This window comes from Leuciscus leuciscus, assembly GCF_965113295.1.
Source record: "Leuciscus leuciscus genome assembly, chromosome: 1".
NCBI classification, from domain to species: domain Eukaryota; kingdom Metazoa; phylum Chordata; class Actinopteri; order Cypriniformes; family Leuciscidae; genus Leuciscus; species Leuciscus leuciscus.
In genome coordinates this window covers 48,423,377-48,447,731 of record NC_138725.1, presented here as the reverse complement: position 1 = coordinate 48,447,731, position 24,355 = coordinate 48,423,377, and the positions used below count along the sequence as shown (strand labels likewise).

Sequence of the window (24,355 nt, the reverse complement as noted above, 5' to 3'; positions counted from 1 at the left end):
ACATCCAGTTAAATGTATGTCAATGAGGTAACATTCATTTTAGCTGCAGCTGGTTAAAGCATTGACAGAGACCTCATTTACACAAACATACATCACACAAACTAGTGCTGAATACCAGCCATTTACTGGTCTTCTCATATCACATGAACATTCATTTGAAAAATACCAGTCTGGTGTAATTATTTATACTCACTTTTTAAAGAAATATCAAGTATGAGGAGACTTTGAAAGGTGTTCATCCCTGTGCAATTTAATAGCATTTCATTCTTCATTCAAGACTCTTTTCAAAGTAAAAATGAATCGAAAATCTATATTCCACTGGATTAGGGGATGATAGAAGGGAAGAAGTAAAAGAATGAGGGATACATAAAGAAAAAAAGATTAACAGAAGAGACAAAAGAGGTTTAGAAACCTGGCAGAGGTCATGAGGTTAAAGCTGAACTTATTCAACACTCATCTATTCAAAATAGTCTCACTTGCCTGCCTTTTTATACAAATTAGAATGATAAAAAGAGAAGTACACTTTATTTATACATATACATTAACAGCATAATCTGTGGGTGAATATTTAGCAATCTCTTTGATAAAAGCTCTTATGGCTCTGTTAAAGAAACAGACTAAAGAACATGTGCCTGGCACCGGAAGCAGCGGATTCTTCTTTTTCTTATTGCATTTCGATGAAAAGTGCAGTAGTCATGCAAAATGCATAGCTTCTAAAGATAATATGTGTTCTACCTTATTTGCTCTTTTTTTGTTTGTTTTAATGGCTCATTTTACATCCTGAAAGATGATGAAAGTGATCTAAGCTCTGGGTAAGACCACCATCAAAACAGCTAAGAAGCAACAGCAGCAGCAATAATGGTGTCCTACAGCAAATTGATGGATGAATTTATAATAAACCATGACTTTATACATGGGAGTCTTCCATCCACGGACTTCAGTCTGGGATGTGTGAAAGCCTCTCGAGCACAATAACCAGATTTGTGCTGAACTTGTCAGTCTCTCGATCATGACCTTGTGCAAACATATCAGCTGTTTCTGTCCAAAATCTAGATGGTCTCGTTTTGAACTTCCTTGAACAACCAGATTGCAATTTATGATATTAGAACATCCACCATAACATGTTAAGTTTGCTGTTCCTCTATATTCTAAAGATGTCATTTTAGTGTTTCTGTCACTCCATTATTGATCCAAAGCTAAAACAGGAACAGTCCGTTTACTTTTTGTTTTCTCCCCGGATCAATATATAGGCCCTATGGATTGTAGACTCCACAACTACAAGTAAACACATTCAGCCAGCAGAAGATCCACACTATAAAAGTGCAGTCTGTCCAGAAAAGTTCCCAAACTTTCGTCTTGTGTACCTGATAGGCCCATCAATAAGGCTAAAGTACCCTATTACCATTTTTACTGAAGAAAAAAAAGTTGGAAGAAAATAAAAGTATTATGAATGCGAAACCGACCACATAAATATAAAACTTGCACGCATTACAAAATGTTTTCTTTCCTTGAAAAATAAACTGGGAAAAAAAAGATATTAATTCCAATAGTTTTTTTTTTTGTTTTTTTATAAATATTCCGTTTCTGTATCCGGTTTCCTGGTTGGGAATCACTGGTCTAAAATCCTTTTTTTAAATCATGAATATTATGTAGACTGAACAGAATATGACATCTTGGTACACTAATATAAAAATCTATAGCAGATTGCTTTGGCCCACAGGAAGAATTCTCTTGAACAGACAGAGGACACGAGGAGGAAAACAGCTTAAACAATCTCTGATCGCTGAAAACTTATTCCTGCCTGCATTGGGTTTGTAAAATATAAAGATGGGTAATTTTGAAGAATTTCAGTGTCGAAATGCCTATAGAATGGCTTGAAAAGGCTGGTGTGTGTTGCTGTAGCAGCAGTGAGAAGAACACGTAGCTATCTATCCAATCATGATCAGTGTTACCAACTCTGAGACATACAACACACCACGTTCATGTCTGACGCTGGGAAAGATGGCTAGACATCGCTCATTGGCCTTCAGTCAAGAAACTTTTCTTTGTAAACCTTTCAAGGATCCAATTTTACAAAAATGTCCTAATCTTTATGAATGTTATACCTCAATGTTGTTCGCAAGCAATATGGCTACTATCACAAAAACACCTTTCTGCAGTTTTTTTATGCCACAGAAACAATATTTCCCCAGACAGATTATTGTTCAGCACATTAAAGTCATTGCGCTCTAAAGAAGCTGAAGCCATTCAATGCCATTTGACTCTCCATTTCTTATAAGCGCCGCAACCGAATTTAGGCAGTAGTATAACATATAGTTAAATACCATTAGCATATTCCTCCATACTATATGATAAAGTAGTTTCAGTGATGATAAAACAGATATGTGTAAACATATCTAAATCTTCAAAACTTTGTACTTGAAGGTTGTTGTGCATTTTGTGCAGATTCTCTCATGAACACAACAGCATGACTATGAAACACTTAAATCTACACTACTTTTGCCAGTACACAATAATGAGCCAAAAAGATTTCACATAGAATATACAGGGCTCCCACATCATTAGACGGATGCATTTTCAATTTTTCCATTCATTTATGATATTATAATACAGATTTTTTTAGTATATTATTTATTTTAGTTGTATTATTTATTTTTAAATCATTGAAAAGTGAATTTTCAACCAATAAAATATTTCTGAGATGGACACAGCTAGAAAGATTTATAATGACTACAGAAATTTCCATAACCTTTTTTTGATATCGCACTCACAGAAAGTGAATTTTCTAACCAATAACTGTGTGAAATTGGCATAACTATACAGATTTACATTGGGTATACAGAAAGGGTTTTTTTTTTCAGTTTTTTTTTTTTTCATGACTTTTCCAGTCATTCTTGATTTTTAAAAATATGCATTTTGTAAAAATAATATTATCGAGATTGCATGCAAAAAAGCGAATTTATAACCAATGAAATACTGCTGAGATGGGCATAATTATAAAGAATATTAATTTTCAACACAAATTTACATGATTGTATTCATTTCCAATACGTTTTTTTATAGGCCTGGAAATCACAATTCTAAAATTCCCTGATATTTCCAAGTCTCTGTAACCGTGGGAACCCTGGATCAGTCTTTGAAAGTTTCCTGTAAAGTTGCTGAGGCACTTCAGTCGGCCTGCACTGCCAATGCTCATTGATCAGATGGTAAATTGACTCTAGCCTGCTTATTTTGAACCCTGCCAAAAGCACCAAATATCAGATTACACTGTAAAAATAATGGGACAGAAAAAAAAATATACAGTAACATTACCATAAAGGCGAAAGATACATAAAAAAAAAAAAAAAAAATCACATTTGCAACTCATTCGTCAGTCTCCGCCATTTTACCTCCCTCATAATCACCAGTACTTCTCTTTTTTCTTCCAGACATCCCTCAGTCTGTAGTTGTGTGTTATTCATTGGGACTTTCCTCCTGTATTTCCGGCATGTTCTTTCTATCCTTGCGCAGAGTATCAGTGAGAGGCCGAGCAGAGCTGGGCGACTCGAGCTGCTTCGGTTCATTCGTGTGGTAACTGCCTTTATACCTGTACAGGTAAATGTAGAGGCCGTACAGGATCAGGAAGAGCAACATCAGAGACACGGTCACGATTACTGAGGAGAAACACACACACACACACACACACACACACACACAGAGAGAGAGCAGTCGTTAGCATTAAGATTAATACTCTTATGGTGCCCTAGCTGAGCTGTCTGCAAATGATGGATTAAACATAATTTGTATCATGTTGCAGAATTCACAGGAGAGACTGCTGACTGTCAGCCCCCATGTACTCACAAGCTTTAAAGGAAGCACCCACAAATTAAAATACTATATATATGCTTTTCTGTGAAACATAATGGAGAATTTTAATGCAACTCAATTCATATATTACTTTTTTTTTTTTTATTGTTCTAGTCACAGTGACATGGTTGTTATAATGGAAAAGAGCTGCATGAAGATTCTTCTATTTTTTCTTCTATTTCTATTTTTCTGTGAGACCTGCACCCGCTGGCAAAGAGGATTAAGTGTGTGTGTGTGTGTGTGTGTGTGTGTGTGAGAAACAAGTCTTGTTTATCCTGGAAAAGAGATGACAATCAGACAGTTAGAGAAGAAGAGGATTTGAGTTAGGCAACAAAGGGTGACTGCAAAAAAAAGAGCAAGGATACTGATACAACTTTTTATGAAAATTGAAGTGTTCAATTTGAAAAATGGTCTTGTTGCATTGTTCTGATGGGTCTTTAATCTCAAAATGATCTTGTTAGTATTATAAAAGAGGTTCTGTAACATTTACAGCAAAAAATTAATGTAACACATACTAAAGTAACAGTAGCATATTGTCCAGAATATGGTCATTTGTAAAGATCTGAAGCTTATTACACCTTCATTTATTCCATATACAGTATATTATCGTTTTATCACTGATGATACCAAGTTTCTGTCATTTGCAGTAGCTCGGCTTAATGCAGAAGCTTATATTCCCATGAATGTTCGCTAATCCTGTGTTCTGCAAATTAAGAGGATTTTAGCTTCCCAAACAGAGAAGATCAGCAAAAATTGCAATTCTGGATGAAATGGAGTAAAAGACAAAAACAAAACAAAACAAGGAGAACAGAATATAGAATTGTACTTACATTTAACAAAAATAGTTTTTTTTTTGTCACTTTTATTGAGAGGATGGTGGAAATGTGACAGGAAGCATCAGGTATAAGAGGTGTTCGGGAAATAGTGCTAAATATTATTTAAAACAAAGTGTGACTGTAAACTTACATGTCATCCAAGGTGGGGTGACATCATCATGAATGTAATAAAAGACTAAAAATAAAAGAGAAATACATTAGGGTTAAAAACAACATTCAATCACAGTTCAATCACCGTAAGAGAAGAAATGCAACAAATTTCGCCCTACTTTTATTTGCTTACACTACCATTCAAAAGTTTTTTAAATAAATCTCTTATGCTCACCAAGGCAACATTTATTTGATCAAAATACAGTAATATTATGAAATATGAATAGAATTTTATCAATAGAACTGTTTTCTATTTGAATATATTTTAAAATGTAATGTATTCCTGTGATGTTTTGAAAACCATAATACATTTCTAACAGGATTCTTTGATGACTCAAACGTTTAAAGGAACAGCACTTCTTTGAAATATTTTTTTTCTAAAAATAGAAATGGCTTTATTGTTCCTTTTGATCAGATTAATGCATCCTAGCTGAATCCCCCCAAAAAAAATCTTACTGACCACAAACATGAATAGTATAGTGTATGTTAGGCATTCATGTGAATGTCAGAATATGTAGTCTTACACAGGCCAGTGAACCAGGGGTCATCCTCCCAAGGAACATATCCTAAGACGGGGGGAAACGCCCCACAGTTAGACTCCACCACATAGCCTTGAGTCGTTACCGGTGGATTGGTTACATTGGGTCGGAAGTAGGCCTTCAGTGGGGCAAAGATATTATAGCGGACCCCTGATATACAGCCCATAAAACCTGGACTGTTGTGCCTCTGAATTTCGTAGTCTACACCTCCCACCTCTACGAAGAAGAGCAGAAAACAAAACAATGCACTGTTCATCTAGTAAATGTAAAACTTCTCATTCACATGCAACAAGTTAAAGGTACACCATGTAACTTTTATTTTCTTCAAAATTGACAATACAAGATCAATCCTTCTTCCAAAATGTGTATTTGTCTTACCCTAATTCACTATGGTAAGCTTATTATAAGTGTTTATATTTTATATCTGATATATATATACTGTATACATCTCATCATATCCGTAAAGTCAAGTCACCTTTATTTATATAGTGCTTTGACACTACAGTTGTAAACAGTAAATAGAGAAAAGTTGCTCTGGCTTTGACGCGTGAATGGTGTGGTATAGGTTAGTTGTTAGAAAGGTTGACATGGAGCAGCTAAATGGCAGTTTTGTTTTCTAACAGCTACAGGGCCAAAAGTTACATAATACCTTCAAGATAAAAATGCTTACCCATGACTCTACCCAAGAATATAGACTTTGGTGAGTCAAATCTGGGAATCTCTCCTGGTATTAACTTCTCAATCCACGGATCCATGTAGTCCACCTAGATCCAGGTACAAATCCATATACAAACAGTGTGCTTTGGGTATGCTAATAACAGTGAAAAACATGTCAGATCTAGTTTCCTACCTGTGTCCATACTGTGTAGTTGTGTCGGGTGATGTTGACAAAATGAGGAAAGCCATCGGCCATGTTTCTGTCAGTCAACTTAAATTTGTAGCTTATTATACCAAGCCGATATCTCAGTGACAGAGTACCTGCAAAAGGAAGTGACATCAGTGCTAAAGCTAATGTTTTGTATGCTCTGGTGTGATTGTGTGTGTGTGTGTGTGTGTGTGTGTGTGTGTGTGTGTGTGTGTGTGTGTGTGTGTGTGTGTGTGTGTGTGTGTGTGTGTGTGTGTGTGTGTGTGTGTGTGTGTGTGTGTGTGTGTGTGTGTGTGTGTCTGTGTGTGTGTGTGTGTGTGTGTGTCTGTGTGTTTACCATCTTTCTTGAGCAGGACGGCGATGTAATCATTGCCGAAGGAGCTGATATAGAGGAGCACAGCTGGAGCCTGTAAAGTGCTGAAGCTGAACTCTATGTCATCAGTTGTCGTGTTGTAGCCGAGGGTGAAGTTGTGCCAATGAGGCTCTATCCAGAAGTTCGCCCACCATGCGTCAAAAGAAATGGGCTCTTTGCGGATGTCATACCGCAGCCACGCTCCAACATCAAAGAACGCCCCGATATCTAAAAGGATGTGACACAAGCAGAGATCATATTCTTGTTTATGGGTACCCCTCACACATGCTGATTTAACGTAAAAAAAAAAAATCTAATAGACATGATGGACAAATCTTTATAAAACATCATAAGACTTGAATAGTCTCATCATTGGCAATCCATCATACGTAGAACTGTAACAGTTTATAATATTAATAAGGATATTATTCTGACCTCTGTGGGATTTGGTCTTTAAATTGTAACATTAGGGCAGTCAAACAATTCAAATAGCAATTAATATAATATTTTTGGTGTTTCAGTTACTTTTTTAAGAAAAAAATAACACAAGAGTAAAACTAAATAATGTATGCAATTGCACATTTATATCTATATTTCTTAAATCTAAAAAATCCAGTCCTCGAATCTGATTGGTCAAGCCCATTCTAGTTCAACAGCCCTGGGACTTTTTACTGTTTTACTTGTCAGACTATTAGTCTTTGCATTAAGCGGGGTGCACACTGTGCGATTTTGGCCACGATTTGGCCGTCTGAGACAATATTTGCAAATCCTAACAGATTCCGCTGATCCTTGGCTAAAATCGGAAATCTTTGATCATTAGTTTGGCATGTTCACCGACAGCCAATTAATGACCGTTGCAATCAATTTTTTACCACCGACGATTTGACTCACAGTCCTGCAGTGTGACTTCTCCTACGACGACCGTCAAATTGTCTTCGTTTTTCAAGACAAGCCATGACCAAAATTAATGTTAGAGATTTCTTTGTAGCCACCATTTCAATCCCGCGTGTAATGCAGCTCACTGTCACCGAACGTGTCACTGATGGATGATGTAAAACTCTGGACAAGTTTTCTTGCGTGCGTCCGTTTTTAACGCATCTTGACTGAGTGTCTGAGTGACATTATGACAACTGAGATCTTACAGTGTGACATGGCTTACAGTGATGATCATGTTCGTACAGTCTGACAGGCAACGATTGTAAAGGACTATTATAAATTGCACAGTGTGCACCCGGCTTTAGCTGTGGGGATTTTACAGTGCTTCTTTCTGCAGGTTACAATTTTTTATGTTTTATGAGTGAGTCATTTAAACGATTCATTCAATCAATTCAGACTCAATCGTTCTTCAGCAAAAAGTCATTGAATCATTTACTCAACCGGTTTCCTTCATTCATTCATTCATTCATTCATTCATTCATTCATTCATTCATTCATTCATTCATTCATTTGCCAAATAAACATGACTTTATTTTTCTATGAATGATTATGAATCCTGCTGGTGAGTATATTAGGTGTATAGATATAGGTTTGTTGTAAAACACAATTGAGCTCTATGCCAAAGTTTTAAATATTCTCACACAGATCATCAAAAAAGAGCTGTTTAATTCACAGATCAGACAAATCCCTTTTAGCCTAAATCAGCTCTGGATTTAGAGGCTTGAAAGTGGAAACTAAAGCCAAAGTCTGTCACTCTCTTCTCAGGCAGTGACTCTCACTTTAACAGGTTCTCAGAGGCATCAGTTTATTTGTTACTCCCATTTATTATCCTTAACTAGAATCTGTTTTAATCTTTTAAATCTCCTAAGTCTCAAAATTAAAATGCGTTTGTAATAATTAGTCTTTCCCCAGCTAAAGATGAAAAGATATCACTTTAAATTTGCATATGTTTATTAGGAAACAGCTGTAGTTTGTATTGCACCATGTCAATTCGAGTCAGCTTGAGTGTGAGAGAGCATATGCATATGCAAATGTGTGTTAACTCACCTAAATGACAGTAATAGCCATCGAAGGCTGTGTTATTGCAGTCACAGACGTATGAAGCGTATCCATCAATGCACTGGCCACCGTTTCGACACGGTATAGAGGCATTCAGACATGCTCCAGTGCAGTTCCTACGTATCCCAGCTCTCTCGTCAACCTTCCCCTCCAAATCCACAGGCACCCCGTTCATCCTCAGCCCACGCAGACAGCCCAGGAAAGGCCTTAAGGTGTGATTGGCCGCACCTGAATTCAGATGCATGGTATGTTTTTGTATCAACTGCTTGAAGCAATGTTTTCATATTATCTCTGCTTGAAACTCCAGCTCTATGATTCTTACCTACGAGCAGGGGTTGTGTAAACTTCATTGTGATGTAGGTCTGGCCTGGGAACTTGTGTAAGGCCGGAGGAAGGAAATCAACTTTGAGCCGAGCCATTTTTACATTGATTTCAGCTTCTACATAGTGCCATTCATTATCATTGAGAGGTTTAGGTGAGCGGAGGGTGACGTTTCTAATTCCATCACCCACCATGAAAATAAATACCACCTCAGTTGTAGCTGTGAAAATTTAAGGAGAAACTGATGAAGGAGGAATCAGAATCATTATATATATGGCATATATTTGTAAGATTTACAATGGTATTCACAATGTCACCGCCATGGAAACAACACTCACAATTGAGTTCAATTCGTAAGAAATTACGGAGGTGGTCATCTGAGCTCTCTACAAACACTCCGTTAGTGCGGTAGGTCCTGAAGTGGAATGTAATGTCGGCACTGGTGCCGGGCTTGAAGGTGGGGAACGTCAGATAGGTGGGCTTGGTGAAAGCTATGGTGTTCCAGATACTCCCTAAGAGAAGGATTTCTCATTAACAAATAACAATAACATTATATGGTAAAAGTAAATAATGTATTATGGAGGAAATTGTACAGTCAGCCATCAAAATAAACCCTTTCAGGGTCATAGGCCGCACTGCTTTGTGTTTATTTTGTTATAATAAACCAAAAGACTGTATATTTCCCTTTACATACATGTCAGGAAGGATCTTCTTATCATATAAGAAAAACTTTTCCTCCATTGTATCTTTGTAATGTTCATTACTCACTGTCTCCATGGCAGTACAGCGCGCCAACACTGTAGCGAGCTTCTGAACCGGTGCGGTTAGTGTCCCCTATAACAATCCTCCTGACAGGCAGATGATCACGGAACGACATGTAGCCTTTATCTGAGTGCCTAGTAAATGTGAAGAGTGAAGTGTGAAATAAGAGTGAAACTAGCCTTTAAAATAAATCAATGAATATTTAGCTTGTAGTTATACTGCATATATACTGTACTACCGTTCAAAAGTTTGAGCTCGGTAAGATTTTTTTAATGCTCACCAAAAGATTAAAATGACTGTTTTCTGTTAATATACTGTATATTATAAAATGTCAAAGCTGAATTTTCAGCATCATTACTCTAGTCTTCAGTGTCACATGATCCTTCAGAAATCATTCTAATATATTGATTTGGTGCTCAGAAATAAAAATGTCTTACTGTTATCAATGTTGAAAAGAACAGCATTTTTTATATAGTAAACATTTTTAACATTATAAATGGCTTTTCTATCTTGATCAATGCATTCTCACTGAATAATTTATTATATAAATTACAAAACTCACTGAATAAAATGTATTTCTTTTAAACAAATCTGACCCCAAACTTTTGAACAGCAGTGTATATATACCCAGTTTTTGTCCCGAGTTCATATTTAAGTGTCTGCCATTTGCTTTGTATGTATTTATATATTTTTCTGTCTTTATTAACATCAAACACTATCATTCAGATAGACAAATAAACAAGACATTCAGATAAACAGACAGAGTTTAAAAGGTGTATTTAGATGACATAATTATAAAAAAATGTATTCATTCTTTCTCATCTCAGACTCACCATTGGCGGTAGTCGGCATCACAGTTGCACCAGTACTTGGAGTCGGTGCAGGTTTGATTGACAGCACATCCACATTTTCCACTTTCAGGAAAAGCTCCTCCCCAGTATTCATGACTCTCATTATGCCGACCAATCCAGTAAGTGTAAGGCCTTCCATCTGTTAACAATAATAAGTAAAATCAAAGAAAGACTCAATGGGGTGCAGTGGCAAACTACTGGTAATGTAGACAAGCCAGTCTCATTGGGGTCAACAGAGCAGGGGGCCATAATGACTGGGCCTTACTATAGCTTTTCAAAAATACTCAGTGGTAAATGGTGACTGAGAAGATTCCTATAAGTGTTACTCAGCAGAGAAAAAGGCTGAGAAGCAAAATTGACACTAATTATAATCAAGCTCTGGGGAGTTCAGCTGAGTCAGACTCTTCTAGTGCGCTGAGATCAATGCTTCAACAGCCATTTAAAAACTCACTGCTGAGGTTCGATCGAATCGACACACGATTTTTTTCCTATGCTATACAATTCAGATACACAGTGATGGCTGCAGATATATACCACACAGTAAAAGAACATTCAAATAGGTTCAATTATTTGAAGGGATTGTTCACTCAAAAATGAAAATCCCAAACTTGTGTGACCTTCTTTCTTCTGTGAATTTTTGAAGAACACCTTTCCAAATTTTTTATATAATGAAAGTGAATGAGAATTGGGGACATTAAGCACCAAAAACAAACAAACAAAAAAAACGTAATAATGGAATAATAAAAGGATTTTATTCCCTGTCTTCTCAAAGCATAAGTCATTACTAACTGAAATACTCTACCATATACTGTACCTATAATGAGCCGTTAACTGCTGTGACTATCTTTGATTAGAGAGCTGAAATCAAGAACTGGATCAGTTTGATTTGAGAACAAATCATTCAGACCAGTTTTGTGAACTGAATCAACCGATTCATTGAAAAGATCCAACTCAAAGTAGGATTTGTTCATGAATTTGGTCATTGCGGATTGCCTCATGTCTTTAAAAATTAACATTTTGAGTTAAAGTCATACAGTCATTCATGTTTGGAACAACATGAAGTGATTGACATAAATGATGACAACATTTTTATTTTTGGGTGAACTATCCCTTTAACTTCATTCATGCATTTGAATATTCCAAGAATATTCAACGTACTAAGTTCCACACATCATTGTGAAACCTAACTTACGCGGAGTATTGAGGAGGCGTGACTTGTAGCATGATAACTCAATCCACTGTTCGCAGTATAAGGAGGTGTTTGCTAGGGCAGTGACTTCATCCCAGGATGCGTTTACATACTGGACGTCCCCAATATACGGTTGATCCACAGTGGAGCCGCTCACCTTGGTGCTTTTCATGCGGTTGTGCTCGATGACGGTCCATGATTTTTGCACTAAAATGTGAAGTGATCAATCTTAACTCACCAAAATCATGTAAAACCCTTCGAAATTGATTTCAACATGTCAGTCTCTTCCACATCATACATACACATATTGCAGTAGACCGTGAAAGGTTTCAGTGGTCCGCTCAGATCTGGATCTATTGTGTAGTTGCCTGACCAGTACTTCCCATTCAGTCTGTAGGCCTCGCATGACTCCCTGTAGACGGCTGGGATGGAGGGAGAGAGACACAGAGAGAGAGACTTAAAATAGAGTGATTCTCATATTTCACCAACAAAAAGTCAATATAGAGGAATCTCCTCAGTGAAAGACACTTACAGTTATGACAAACCTCCCCCTTGTAGCCAGTGTTGTTACACACACACAAGAAGTCATTCCAGGACTGTATACACCTGCCTTCATGTTCACATGGGTTTGGAGAGCACCTGAAAAAAATAAGAGAAGGCTGACACTTTAATAATGCACGTCTCAAGATATTACATTCTTGGGCATGTCTTGTTTTTCTCCTTTGTGAGGCTTTGTTTCTCCTTCATGAGCTTTATATGATTATATATTTATGCTATATTATTGATAATAATATTTTTACTGGAAAACAAGACAAAAATCTGCAGTGCATTTTTTTAATTTTTTGTTCGTCCTGATTACAGACTATGACATTAGACTTTAAGGTAATAAATGAACACTACACTTGTATCTCACACACATGTTAGTTTATATATCATGGTAACTTTCCGTTGACTTTTATTCTTTTTATAGAGCTGAGTTCATATGTTTTATCTCCTTTCACATTTTCATTTTCAAGACTTTTAATCATTTTCAGTTTATTAATCAGTTTTCCTGATGAAGACAGTTTGCTTGGATACTATCATTGTGAGGACATTTAGTCCTTCAGTGTTGGCAAAAACCCACACACACAAACTCAATGAGTTGCACACACACACCTATCAGTGATACCGCAGGTGCCCAGCAGGATTTCGGCGTATCTGCCCCATTTCCTCTGCAGCATGACATCTATATCCACCGGCTCATCATCTATAAAGATCTGCTGCATGCAGCCGTGGAAGCGAGACAGCTTGGTCACACAGCGAGCCGTGTTATTGGTCTTAGGACAACCTGCAACACAGCAGATATGAAATATTCCTCTAATTATCTGCTATACAACTATAAGGCACTAAATATATCTCATTTAGCATAGTTTATGAACATTAAGTCAGCATTTATGGCATTAGATGTGCCATACATTTATGAATAATAGATAAACAACATGCATTGTATTGTAAAGCATTCTTGTTTACATTAACACTGATTTACATATATGTTTGTGGCAGTTTTAGAGAAGAGTGGCACTCGGTTTTAGCCATGAGGCACTTAAACATAACAGACTACTTCTCCTCATATTCTGTGATCTGTTACTTACCCCCGAAGAAGTAGCGATCTCCTGTACGAACCGTGAAGGGGTTGGTGATCTTCAGTGGTGAGCTTTCATCTTCATCTATAGTGATAGTTAGTAAGTTGTCTTTGGCGGTCAGGTCTACTGTGTGCCAGAAGCCGTCATTGAGACGGTACCCTTAAACACACAAAAAAAGTCAAATATTTACTGTATATAATCTTAGACTGGACCAGTTTTGGTCCTGCTAAACTCTTGGTCTATAGGTGTTCCATTCAGTCCTCTCTTACAGAAATAGAGTTCAAAATGTCATAACTTATGTTACGGACACAATCCTTAATCATACCATACCTGCAGCAAAGCGTAATCTCTTGTTTCCAGGCTGCATGAGAGTGACGTTGACCTGTCCTTCACTGAGGCCAAGCTCCAGAGAGCCCAAATCATCTGCAAACCTGGTGAACATCAGTAACCCTGTGTAGTCCCATGAGCGGAACTTAAACTTTACCGCCAGACGGTTCTTCCGGAAAAACCCGGGCAGCTGCAGGTAGTTGTTGGGTCCTGCAAAGGTCATGGGCTTCCAGAGGAGGTCACGGCAGGTATAATGCATCTTTTTCTGAAATATACAAATAATATCTCAAATATTTTGCAATACAATGGACACCCAAATGTGATTTCATAAGTGATTATAAGTGTCATATTAATTCATCCCACACTACACTCTTGCAAAACTCTACATACCTTTTTAGGAGCTAGTCGAATTTCAGGCTCCTGGTATTGTGTCATGTAGATGACATTGATTCCATTGATAAAGACGTTCTCCATGCAGCCACGGAAGTTCACCTTACCAGGCAGGTGGGGTGTGTCTTTCTCAATCACACCGCCAACATAAATCTAAAGAGAAATGGATAATTATTATCCATGATTGCAGGGAACATTCACCAATGGCATGAGTTTGGGGCGGGACTATCTTATTGACTGACCAATGGCAGACAGGAGTAGTGTTTGTGATACCTGCTTGAAAACGGTAATTATTTTACTCCATTTGGTGATCCTAATGGCACAGAAATTACACTCTTCACTTTTAAGAGAGGCACCAATTATTTTTGTGTTCTTCATTTGTTCAGAACAAATGTGAGTCATATGTAATTTATCACTGAAGTGTGATACAGTGTGCGTTTATAGTTCATGCGTTTGACCTAACATGTCACCTGTTTGTCCAGATCAAGGTACTTGAACTCTCCGTTGAGGACAGCAGTCTCAGTCTGGCCATCCAAGGTGAAGTTAACCTCTCGCCCGTAACGCTTGATGGTGACGTAGTGCCAGTGCTGGGTGTCCAGTAGGTTTCCCAGCATCATTGTGGTCATCCCATTGGTGTTATGGACTGTGCTGCTCCCTTAAATAGATAATGCAAACATGTCCTCATGATTATAGATAGAAGGTTAGACAGACAGACAGACAGACAGACAGACAGATAGATAGATAGATAGATAGATAGATAGATTACCCAGGCTGATATGAAAGTAGAGGCGTCCAGTCTTTAGTTCCAGAGTGACAGAGTCTCCCTGTAGACCCTCACTGTGCAGGAGAATACCATCCTTCTCCAACGTCTTAAAATTCAAAGCGTAGTGGTCCTGAAGTGTCCTCATCCTGCCCCGTGGGAAGGAGTATGCCACCATGTCATCCGCATCAAACTGCATCACATATGAATCTGTTAAAGGTCAAGAGTATGGAGAGGATTGTTAAAAACTATATTACAAGATTTTATTTATGCTAAACCAAACACAACATAGACATGCCACTTTGTCTATCTGTTTTCTTTCTAGCCACGAAATCAATGACCTTGGCCTACACATACGTTTTACCATACAAAGCACTTGAGAAGAAAATATATAAATTAAGTCTAATTACTTAATTTTCACTTCATTTAGAGGTAAAAATGTTCCTTGTTGTAACCATAAACCTCTTTTTTTATTATTTCTCTGAAAATAACTTATGAGATATATTTACTGGAAAACAAGATCAAAATACTGATTAAAAACAGATTTTCTGCAGTGCAACTCAAAGGACCGGTTAACATTACAAGGCACTGAGGAGATTTTCCGTATCATGATATGCTAGTTCTTGGCTGCTGATAAAACACAAACAGTTGGCAGTGCCTCAGTCCAGACATGCGCCGTTTACCGTAAGGACAGCCGTAGAGCTCTACTCGAAGGCCGATTTTGCCTCCGTTCTCAGTATTCCAGCCCATGGGATAGATGCGCAGATGTTTGGCAGTGATCGCATAATGAAAGACGTTCCTCTTCACCTGGTAGTAATTCCAGTTGCCAGGCAACGTCTGACAGACACAAAAATCTGATATTAAATCTGATATTAAAGGCTCTATGAATGTTCCACACCATTTAACAAATCAACAACTACTTTCACCTACAACCAATCATACATCAACAATGTATTTATAAAAGGTTGAACTCAAATTCTGATTGAATGAGTCATGTTCAAGGTCAAATAAGGTCCAAAACATCAGGACTTGATCAACACAAATTATACTTTTTAGTGGGCTTTCCAAACACTAATAAAACAGATCATTTTTACCATATTGCCTCCTGTCATGACATATGGAGTCCATGCGTCGAATCGATCCCCGTACAGCAGCATGTATTTGGTGATCCAGTCATAAGAGTTGAAGGTACCCTGAGTAGCAATGGCCATGATACGATACTTCCTCCCCAGGTCAATCTGCATCCATGGCTGCCTGTCCCGAGGGGACGGAGACCAGCCACTGCTCCCTACATCAGCACACACACATTTGAAAATCAGCTGAGAAAATACATGCATGTAGACATTTAGTGCTTCAGATTTCTTGTCATGGGCTAGCCAGCAGTCCTACTTATTTTGGCCATATGTAAAATGACAGATATTGTCATAAAAATCCAAATAATCTATACATTATTAAAAATGGAAAATTAAGAGAGACTTCTGAAAGATTTGTGATATTTTTTTAAAGAACATGGCTTGTGTGATTTATTTATTTATTTAAATAAAATTTTTGGGTGTTTTCTCCACCAAGGTAAAATAACCTGAAAAAGTATAAAACTAAATAAAATAAAATAAAATAAAATAAAATAAAATAAAATAAAATAAAATAAAATAAAATAAAATAAAATAAAATAAAATAAAATAAAATAAAATAAAATAAAATAAAATAAAATAAAATAAAATAAAATAAAATAAAATAAAATAAAATAAAATAAAATAAAATAAATATTTGGTTCAATGTGATTGCTTCTCCACCACAGTTATGTTCCAGACTCTTCTAATGGATATACAATATAATAAAACATTTTGATAGCCTAATTTAATACTAGAGGACAATATGCACTATACTGAACCATAAAAAAAATTAACAAAAGTGCAGCATTTCAATGGAACAAAGTAATCTTGTGACTTTTACATTTTATTTATCATATTTTTATTGAAATTTTGTATCCGTGGCTCAGTTGTCACATCCACTTTTATTCACAAAATCAAGACTTTTTTTTGCTTCAAAAGGGCAAATGTATCGGCTAAATCAAAAATGGGAATAGGAGGTCAATATTGTTTCTCATCAGTATTCTCAGCCAGAGACCTATTCAAAATGCAAAGTGCAACCCATAGCTCTTGTGGCCAAGTCACTTACCATACAGTTTGGCAAAGTGTGCAGAGTAAAAAAAGTTATATCTGGAAGAAGCATGGAAAGAGGATGCGTAGAGCGGAGAAATCAGCGGATCTAAGCATGGCCCTGAACAGAGAGAAAGAAAAAGAGAATTATAGAGAATATTCAATGACATTTTCATAAAAGCAAGATTACTTTTTTATTTTTATTTTTATTTACATTTGACAAGATTTATTTAGCAGTTTATTGAAAATAGGATAACACAATGAAACTGTCAATTCATGGGAAAAGTTATGTACATACATTATAGTTACTGTTATTATGTGTAATATTTCCAACCAAAATTGCAGCTATTAAAATGATAAATTGTGCTTTAAAGGTATACTATGTAACTTTTGGGCTTTAGCGGTTAATAAACAAAACGACTGTATATGCGTCTTGCGGAAGAGCATTGTAGCCAGAGCTATACTTCTCCTTGTTTATGTATATGACTGGGCTATTTCTCAGCGGCTGTCTAACATAGCCACAATATAAACACTTATAACAGGCGTATAATGTCGTGATTCAGGATAAGACAAAAACATGGTTTGGAAGACGGATTCATGATGAACTCTTTCATTGTATAGCTTTTGGGAAAAAAAAGTTACATAGTGTACCTTTAACTGGTATATGATATACACGACCAGTATAATAATAATAATAATTCGTTACATTTATATAGTGCTTTTCTAGGTATACTCAAAGCGCTTTAGATAGAAGGGGGAATCTCCTCAACCACCACCAATGTGCAGCATCCACCAGGATGATGCGACGGCAGCCATATTGCGCCAGAACGCCCACCACACACCAGCTTACTGGTGGAGAGGAGACAGTGATGAAGCCAATCAGTATATATATATGGGGATGATTAGGAGGCCATGATGGACAGAGGCCAAGGGGCAAATTTGGCCAGGATGCCGGGGTTACATCCCTACTCTTTTTCCGAAGGACATCCTGGGATTTTTAATGACCACAGAGAGTCAGGACCTCGGTTTAACGTCTCATCCGAAGGACGGTTCGTAGTTTCTAGTTTATCCAGTTCATTGAACCACCACAAATGCAATTAAACCCATCATGTGTTCTAAGTACCTGTGATTTCAAATATCCATTTTTCCAAAGTGTAAATATTATTTAATGGAACATCCATTGGTCAACATAAAGGACTACTGTGGCTGTTCTAGCTGAGATTATTACTAGGCCGAATAAACAACAATAACATTTGACACTGCACTAAAACATGCATCTAATCTACCATGGCAAAGCAAACAACACAACATTTACATCCGTCAGAGCAAATTACAGTATGTTCAGATCTTTAGTTCTCATTTATCAAACATTACCAAACAAAACCAGGCTCTTCAGGCACATTTTGTGGGTTGATGTTGTTAAAGTCTTATTTGCACAATGAGCATATGAACGGATCATGTGTGAAACGAGCCTTACAGTTGTATATTATATACTTTACAAAATGTATGTCGTAGTGGATCTGGGACACAATATAAATCAGGCCCATTTAGCAAGTCTTGCCATGGCATTTCATCAGTACCTCTGTTACACAAATCCCTGCTTCAATTAGACCTGGCAACATTTCAGCCTAATCTAAATGGCAGAGTCAGATAAACCCACCTCAATCTCACCCTCTCACAGAGCTCTAATAAAGCCATCTGCCCAAATGGCATCACATCTCACAACCCATTCACATCACCTCTCTAACTACAGCCGACACACTTTCACACAGCCGGTTCATTTCAGAAATACTGAATGTGCCTTTTTGAAGATGATTCTGAAGTGCCTTCGGGTCTTTTTTTGAAGATTGTGAGGGACAAAATTGATAGAATGGAGTTGTAACAGAAGGTGTCAAGGATCTGGAAAGTGACTTATAAAAAGTGTTTGCAAGCAAGGATTGTGGTCCTATGCCTCATAGGTCCTATATGTGTTTGAGAAAACATCTTGTAACTGTGATATAAATCACTGAATTTTTACTTTATATCTTAAAATGATGCCTTGCTTCATAAGCAAGCAGCTGACAAAAATAAATATAAATAAATATAAATAATCACAATTACGTTGCAACAATGACAACAACAAACTGCCTAAAATGTTCCCAGAAGTTTGATCTTAAAAAAAAAAACATTGGGGGTGTCCTCAAAAGGATGGTTCGTACTGTAAATAAACTAAATAAAGCCTTATAATCTTATAACGTAAAGAGTTTTCTTTTGTGGGTAAGGTTACTGATTGGGTAAGTTACATTTTTTGTATTTATAATTTGCTTTCTTTAAAAACAACAGAACAGTTCTCAATTGTATTTCTCAATGAAGTATTAACATGTCCTGTAGCTGCCTCAAAGAGACTGCAGGGGTCAGACACAGCAGAGGTCATTAGTATTCTGACCACTGCAACTGCCAGTGAGGGAACAGAGGGGGAAAAGAAACCGTTTGAAGGAGAGAGAGAGAGAGAGAGAGAGAGAGAGAGAGAGAGAGAGAGAGAGAGAGAGAGAGAGAGAGAGAGAGAGAGAGAGAGAGAGAAAAGCAAGGAATGGAACAGAATATTGCATGAGTCATCAAGTTCATTCTCAAGTGATTTCAATTCCCATCTTATTCACAGTTCTCTGCTCAGTCATCTTATATAGCTGGATTTATCAAGCCATGAACTCCATTATGAAAGTCTTCTGAAAGAAATGTATTTTTGGTGGAAACAGGTCGTCGTGATTTTGCCAAGTTAGACAGGATCAACATCTTCTGTTGATGCTGGAACAACATTCCTGTCCACTAACCCAATGCCTACCCATAAACCTAAATCAACCCGTAAATTATCCCTAAAATCAGAGGGAAATGATGGATGAATAACACTAATGTAGAAGCCCCTAATCCTTGATTTAAGCCTAAAATTGACATTAACTGTAAGCCTATCCCTCAAATCTGATTGGTTAATTGGAATGTTGTTGCAGGATCAACAAGGAGGTTTATCCAGGAACATGTTCAACTTAGTGAAATCACATTCACCGGTGGAAATGTCCTATGAGTATTCCTTTATTACAGGTGATTCCATGGGAGAAACTGCACGTCTGTTCACTGAGATATCACTCAGTGTCAGTAAAAGACATGCCGACCGAAATTGACCTTGGCTGGTCAAAGCAGAGGTTGGTGTGTGTGTGTGTGTGTGTGTGTGTGTGTGTGTGTGTGTGTGTACAGATACCTACATCTTTAGGAATCCATTATTAATGCATTTTATTAATTAATAATACATTATTAATGAGTATTTGAACGGATTTGCTAATTAAGCATCATAATAAGTAAATACATGAATATGGTACTATAAGCGTAAGCTTGAAGATTCATGCAACACAGGGTCCTCGCTCAGTCTTTCTATGCATTAAAGTCCAAAAGTGGTCCTTTTCCTGAAAAGGGTTGATGACCCTCGTCTAAGATTAGAAATCCATATTATCCCGTTAGCAACAGCTGCAGTGCAATATTCTGATTCACATTAGGCAGATAAATTAATCGATTGAATGTGACCCAGCCTCATCTATCTTTGTAAAATATAAGCTGCAGAGATTGTCTGTCTCTCTTCACCAGCTCTGAGATAAATGATTTTCACCCTGTGCTGTTCTGTTCTCTTAGCAGCTGTGCAGAGCAGAGAGGAGTTCCTGCCCTGCAGGAGAAGCATTACAGTTATTAAAGCACTCAGTGCAGAAGAGCTGCAGGGGAAACTGGGAATAAGCAATGAAAGCCTCATGAAGATGAATGCAGAGACTTACAAATATGCCCGTGCAAAACATGTCCATCTAAATTCAAAAGTTCTGTTCCAAAACCTACCAGTGAGCTTCCTTGCTTTCCACAGCCCACATAGGCATAACTGTTATAAGTGACAGATTCTGAATTCTCAACTGTGAAATAGCACAGGAGACTCATCTCACAGTTGGTTTCAATAGTGTTAGATGTTAGCATGTAGCTAAGCTAACAGCACAATCCTTTAATAAGCATAAAACCAGCATACATATTGTGTGAACACTAAACTATTTTTAATTGATCATTTCCAGTATTTAATAAAATATAACATCCCTATCTTGCTTTGTTTATTATCTTGTTGTTGTTTTTTTTCTGCATTTTTTGCATTCTGGGATTGTCTTCTCTGTGAAGGACACAAGAAATTCTATGGAAGCCTGTTTCCGCCACAGAGTAAAAAAAATGTACAAAATAATTGTGACATTTTATCTCACAATTCTGACTTTTTTTTTTTCTCACAATTGCGAGTTTAAATCATACAATTCTGAGAGAAAAAAAAAAACTATAGGACATAGGAGAATATGGAGCTCACACACAAACATATGCCATTTGTTGCAGTTGATGATATTTATATAGCCAATAAGTAAGATGACATTCAGGTAGCATTTCCAATTTTTGCTAAATACCCAATAGTTGCAATTTTAAACTATTGAATTTCATTCCCCTTTGACTTTTTTCGCTCTCTTTTTGTCCAATGCCTTCAATGTCCTTGGCTGCTTTCCACTCACAGATAAGGGAGAACAGTGACACATACGAAGGAGCACCTTGAACACTCTCTCTCTCTCTCTCTCTCTCTCTCTCTCTCTCTCTCTCTCTCTCTCTCTCTCTCTCTCTCTCACACATGTGTTGAATTACAGGCACTCCCCCAGTCTCTGCAGGCTGACACAGCACTTCTGCTCAAGGAGAATCGAGTGCATATCATGTGAGCTATCTTTCATAGGAGAAAGCAGCGGCGCACTTGGGTCTAGACTAAGACTGCTAGTCGGATCAATCTCTTTGGGCTGGTTAGGATTTTAACTATCATCTAGGGGGAGAGGCTGTGGTTAGCATTTTTAGCATGGATGAATGCAGAATAGAGGGTCACGTTGGTATAAATTATTTAGAACAGGACTGCAGGCACAGTAGGTGGCTGTCTTTGAATGAAACAAAAGATAAGCTCAAAAGGGACTTTAATAAATACAGAGCCAATCCAAGACGCCACAGCACGTCATAGACAAGCATTCACACAAGCATCATCTCTTAATCTTTCACACCTTCCTCAACAGGATCTAATTTTTAACAGACAGACAGGGCATCGTAAATCTCACTAAAATGACATTTTCAAACAGTTTTTCTGTATCATCAGAGCACCCATTTTCAGTTTGGATGCAGGTTTCCGCTCCTTCCCAAAGATTTATGCTAAATATTAATTCTTAAAGCGAGAGTGCTGTGTTCATGCTGTCTCATTTCTCTTCTCAGAGCTGAGAACTGGATTATCTTCTTTACACAATACATCTTCACCTCTCATTTTTGTCAAAGAATTTGTAGTGAAGTGGGAGCCTAGAAAAAACCCTCTTTTGGGATTCCACAAAACCTCATTGTTTCAAGATACAATGTGCTATTATGGTTTCAACATTACACTGTATTGACAAACAATCACTAATTAATACTATTTTGTAATAGAACTCAAACTTATTAATATAAATAGATATATCCAGACAGGACCTAAATATGTTGTTCTGTATTCAGTATTTACATTTTCGAAATTTAATATAGATATTGACTGTATTCATTATTTATTCATTATTTTGAACTTGAGACCCACTCAAAACTGTTTTGCACTGCAAAACGGTGCAATTTCAAAAATAGTGTGCACATAATATTTGTGAGAGATTATTATATGCTTTGCCTTAATAGATAAAACAATATTTTTCTGAAGAAACATTTTAGAAAAATTGTTATCATCATGAGTGGACCTTGTACAGAACCTTGAATTATAGAATGACTCATGTGCACTTGTCAGAACAAAATAATTTTAAAATCATGGCACACAAGTAGATTAAGCTTTCTTCTAGCACCTTATTTAGCCTACTTGAATGAGCAGTGTTTTGTAGATATTTATTAGTAATAAGAATATCGATTTCGTTAGGATATATTTTGTATCATTTTGATGTTTTGCAGATTGCAATACAGTCTTAAAGGTAACCTTACGTCAGGATTCGCATGCAGTGTTCTACGTCATATGAATTTGGGAGTTCGGTGAGTTAATGCGCCCGCCCTCCGTCTCCGCATAGGGCTGCTCCCACAAGCAACTTCACGGAATAGGATTTTTTCACCACGCCATTTCAAATACACCGACAATCTCAACTTTTCACCCTTAAGACACTAAAGACACGGCTAAATCTGCAAATAGATGCTTTCAGCAGTCTCTGTTTAACAGCAGGAGAGTGTGTCCTTCCCGCGTGTCCCCTGCGCAAGACGCACCTTTCCATGCAGAAACTTGCCCAAGTGAGCGCGCGGAAGCACTGCAATGCAGAAAGAGCCCGTAGACACACAGGCACAGTGGCGAGTGCAGAATCAAGACTATATTAGCGCTTTACTTTCAGCCCAAACCTTCTAGACTGAATACTCTAAATATAGAATAACAAAAACATTTAACAAATTCGCGCTGTTTTAAAACAATGCAAGCTTATAAATATCGCAATTTTGAGATTAAAATCATTATGTCATAGCTTTGCTGATGCCCTTGTTCTGATGAAGAATAACAGTCACCTATATGGAAAATAAGTATACATTGTATTTTCATTGCATCTTGCATCTGCAGTTTCACTTACGTGACGAGCAATGTTGAAAGGCGAGAAAGAGTAAAAGGCTTGGGGCAAGAATTTTGATAGCCATCCTCTCCGGGAGACGGAGTCGCTTTTAGATTAGTAAATCAAATGTTATCCTCTCCTCGTCACCGGACAGTACAGCATCGTTTAGCCGTCCTTTCGGCCAACTTTAACTCTCTCGGCCGGGATGGTGATAGACTCGCTCGCTAGAGGCGCGCGCGCGCGACATAGTGGTGCTGATGCTGCGTTTTGGCGGGAGCGCGCATACTTTCATTAAACCAAATTCCTTGAAATTTGGAAAGTTGTGACAATCTGGTTGAAATAATACATAAACTCTATTTTATTTGATATAGTGGGAGAGTGGAGTCCTATGGTTTGGGTAGACCGTGGACAGCCTCGACTTTAGTGTAAGGGTTCTCAGTCAGGGAGGGGGCGCAAGATGAGAACAGGAAAAAAAAGTTTTGGACTCGTCATAATGATGGGAAGTGCGAATCATTTCCGCGAATCGGTTCTTTCGAACATTACGTTAAAGAACCGGTTAATACGATTCGTTTACGTAGGCCTATAATGACGCGCTCACGTTGTCCCTGGTGTAGAGTAGGCACATATGTAGATGTTTGTCATGTATCCCAGTTCAGTTTGTTGCAGACTTGATATGTCGTTTAAAGCTTAAATATATATATATATATATTTTTTTTTAATTAAAAATAACTCCAAATGCTCAAATCGACCTACGCATTGGTTATCAGGTTATTGTGACAA

General features: G+C 37.3%; 1 protein-coding gene across 1 annotated transcript; it reads right to left on the bottom strand.

The window, feature by feature from the left end:
- Positions 1-2,958: 2,958 nt before the first annotated feature.
- On the bottom strand, positions 2,959-23,979 carry cntnap1 (contactin associated protein 1). Its single transcript, XM_082174467.1, has 24 exons — positions 23,597-23,979; positions 16,984-17,085; positions 15,900-16,093; positions 15,489-15,642; positions 14,812-15,015; positions 14,516-14,700; positions 14,046-14,198; positions 13,659-13,920; positions 13,338-13,487; positions 12,862-13,033; positions 12,239-12,345; positions 12,009-12,128; positions 11,710-11,913; positions 10,500-10,656; positions 9,673-9,800; positions 9,243-9,416; positions 8,906-9,124; positions 8,572-8,811; positions 6,574-6,816; positions 6,222-6,349; positions 6,042-6,135; positions 5,357-5,587; positions 4,813-4,857; positions 2,959-3,653 (listed from the first exon to the last, which is right to left on the bottom strand). The coding sequence occupies exons 1-24, from the start codon at positions 23,658-23,660 to the stop codon at positions 3,454-3,456; spliced, it is 3,930 nt and encodes a 1,309-aa protein (XP_082030593.1). The 5' UTR covers positions 23,661-23,979; the 3' UTR covers positions 2,959-3,453.
- Positions 23,980-24,355: the final 376 nt, after the last annotated feature.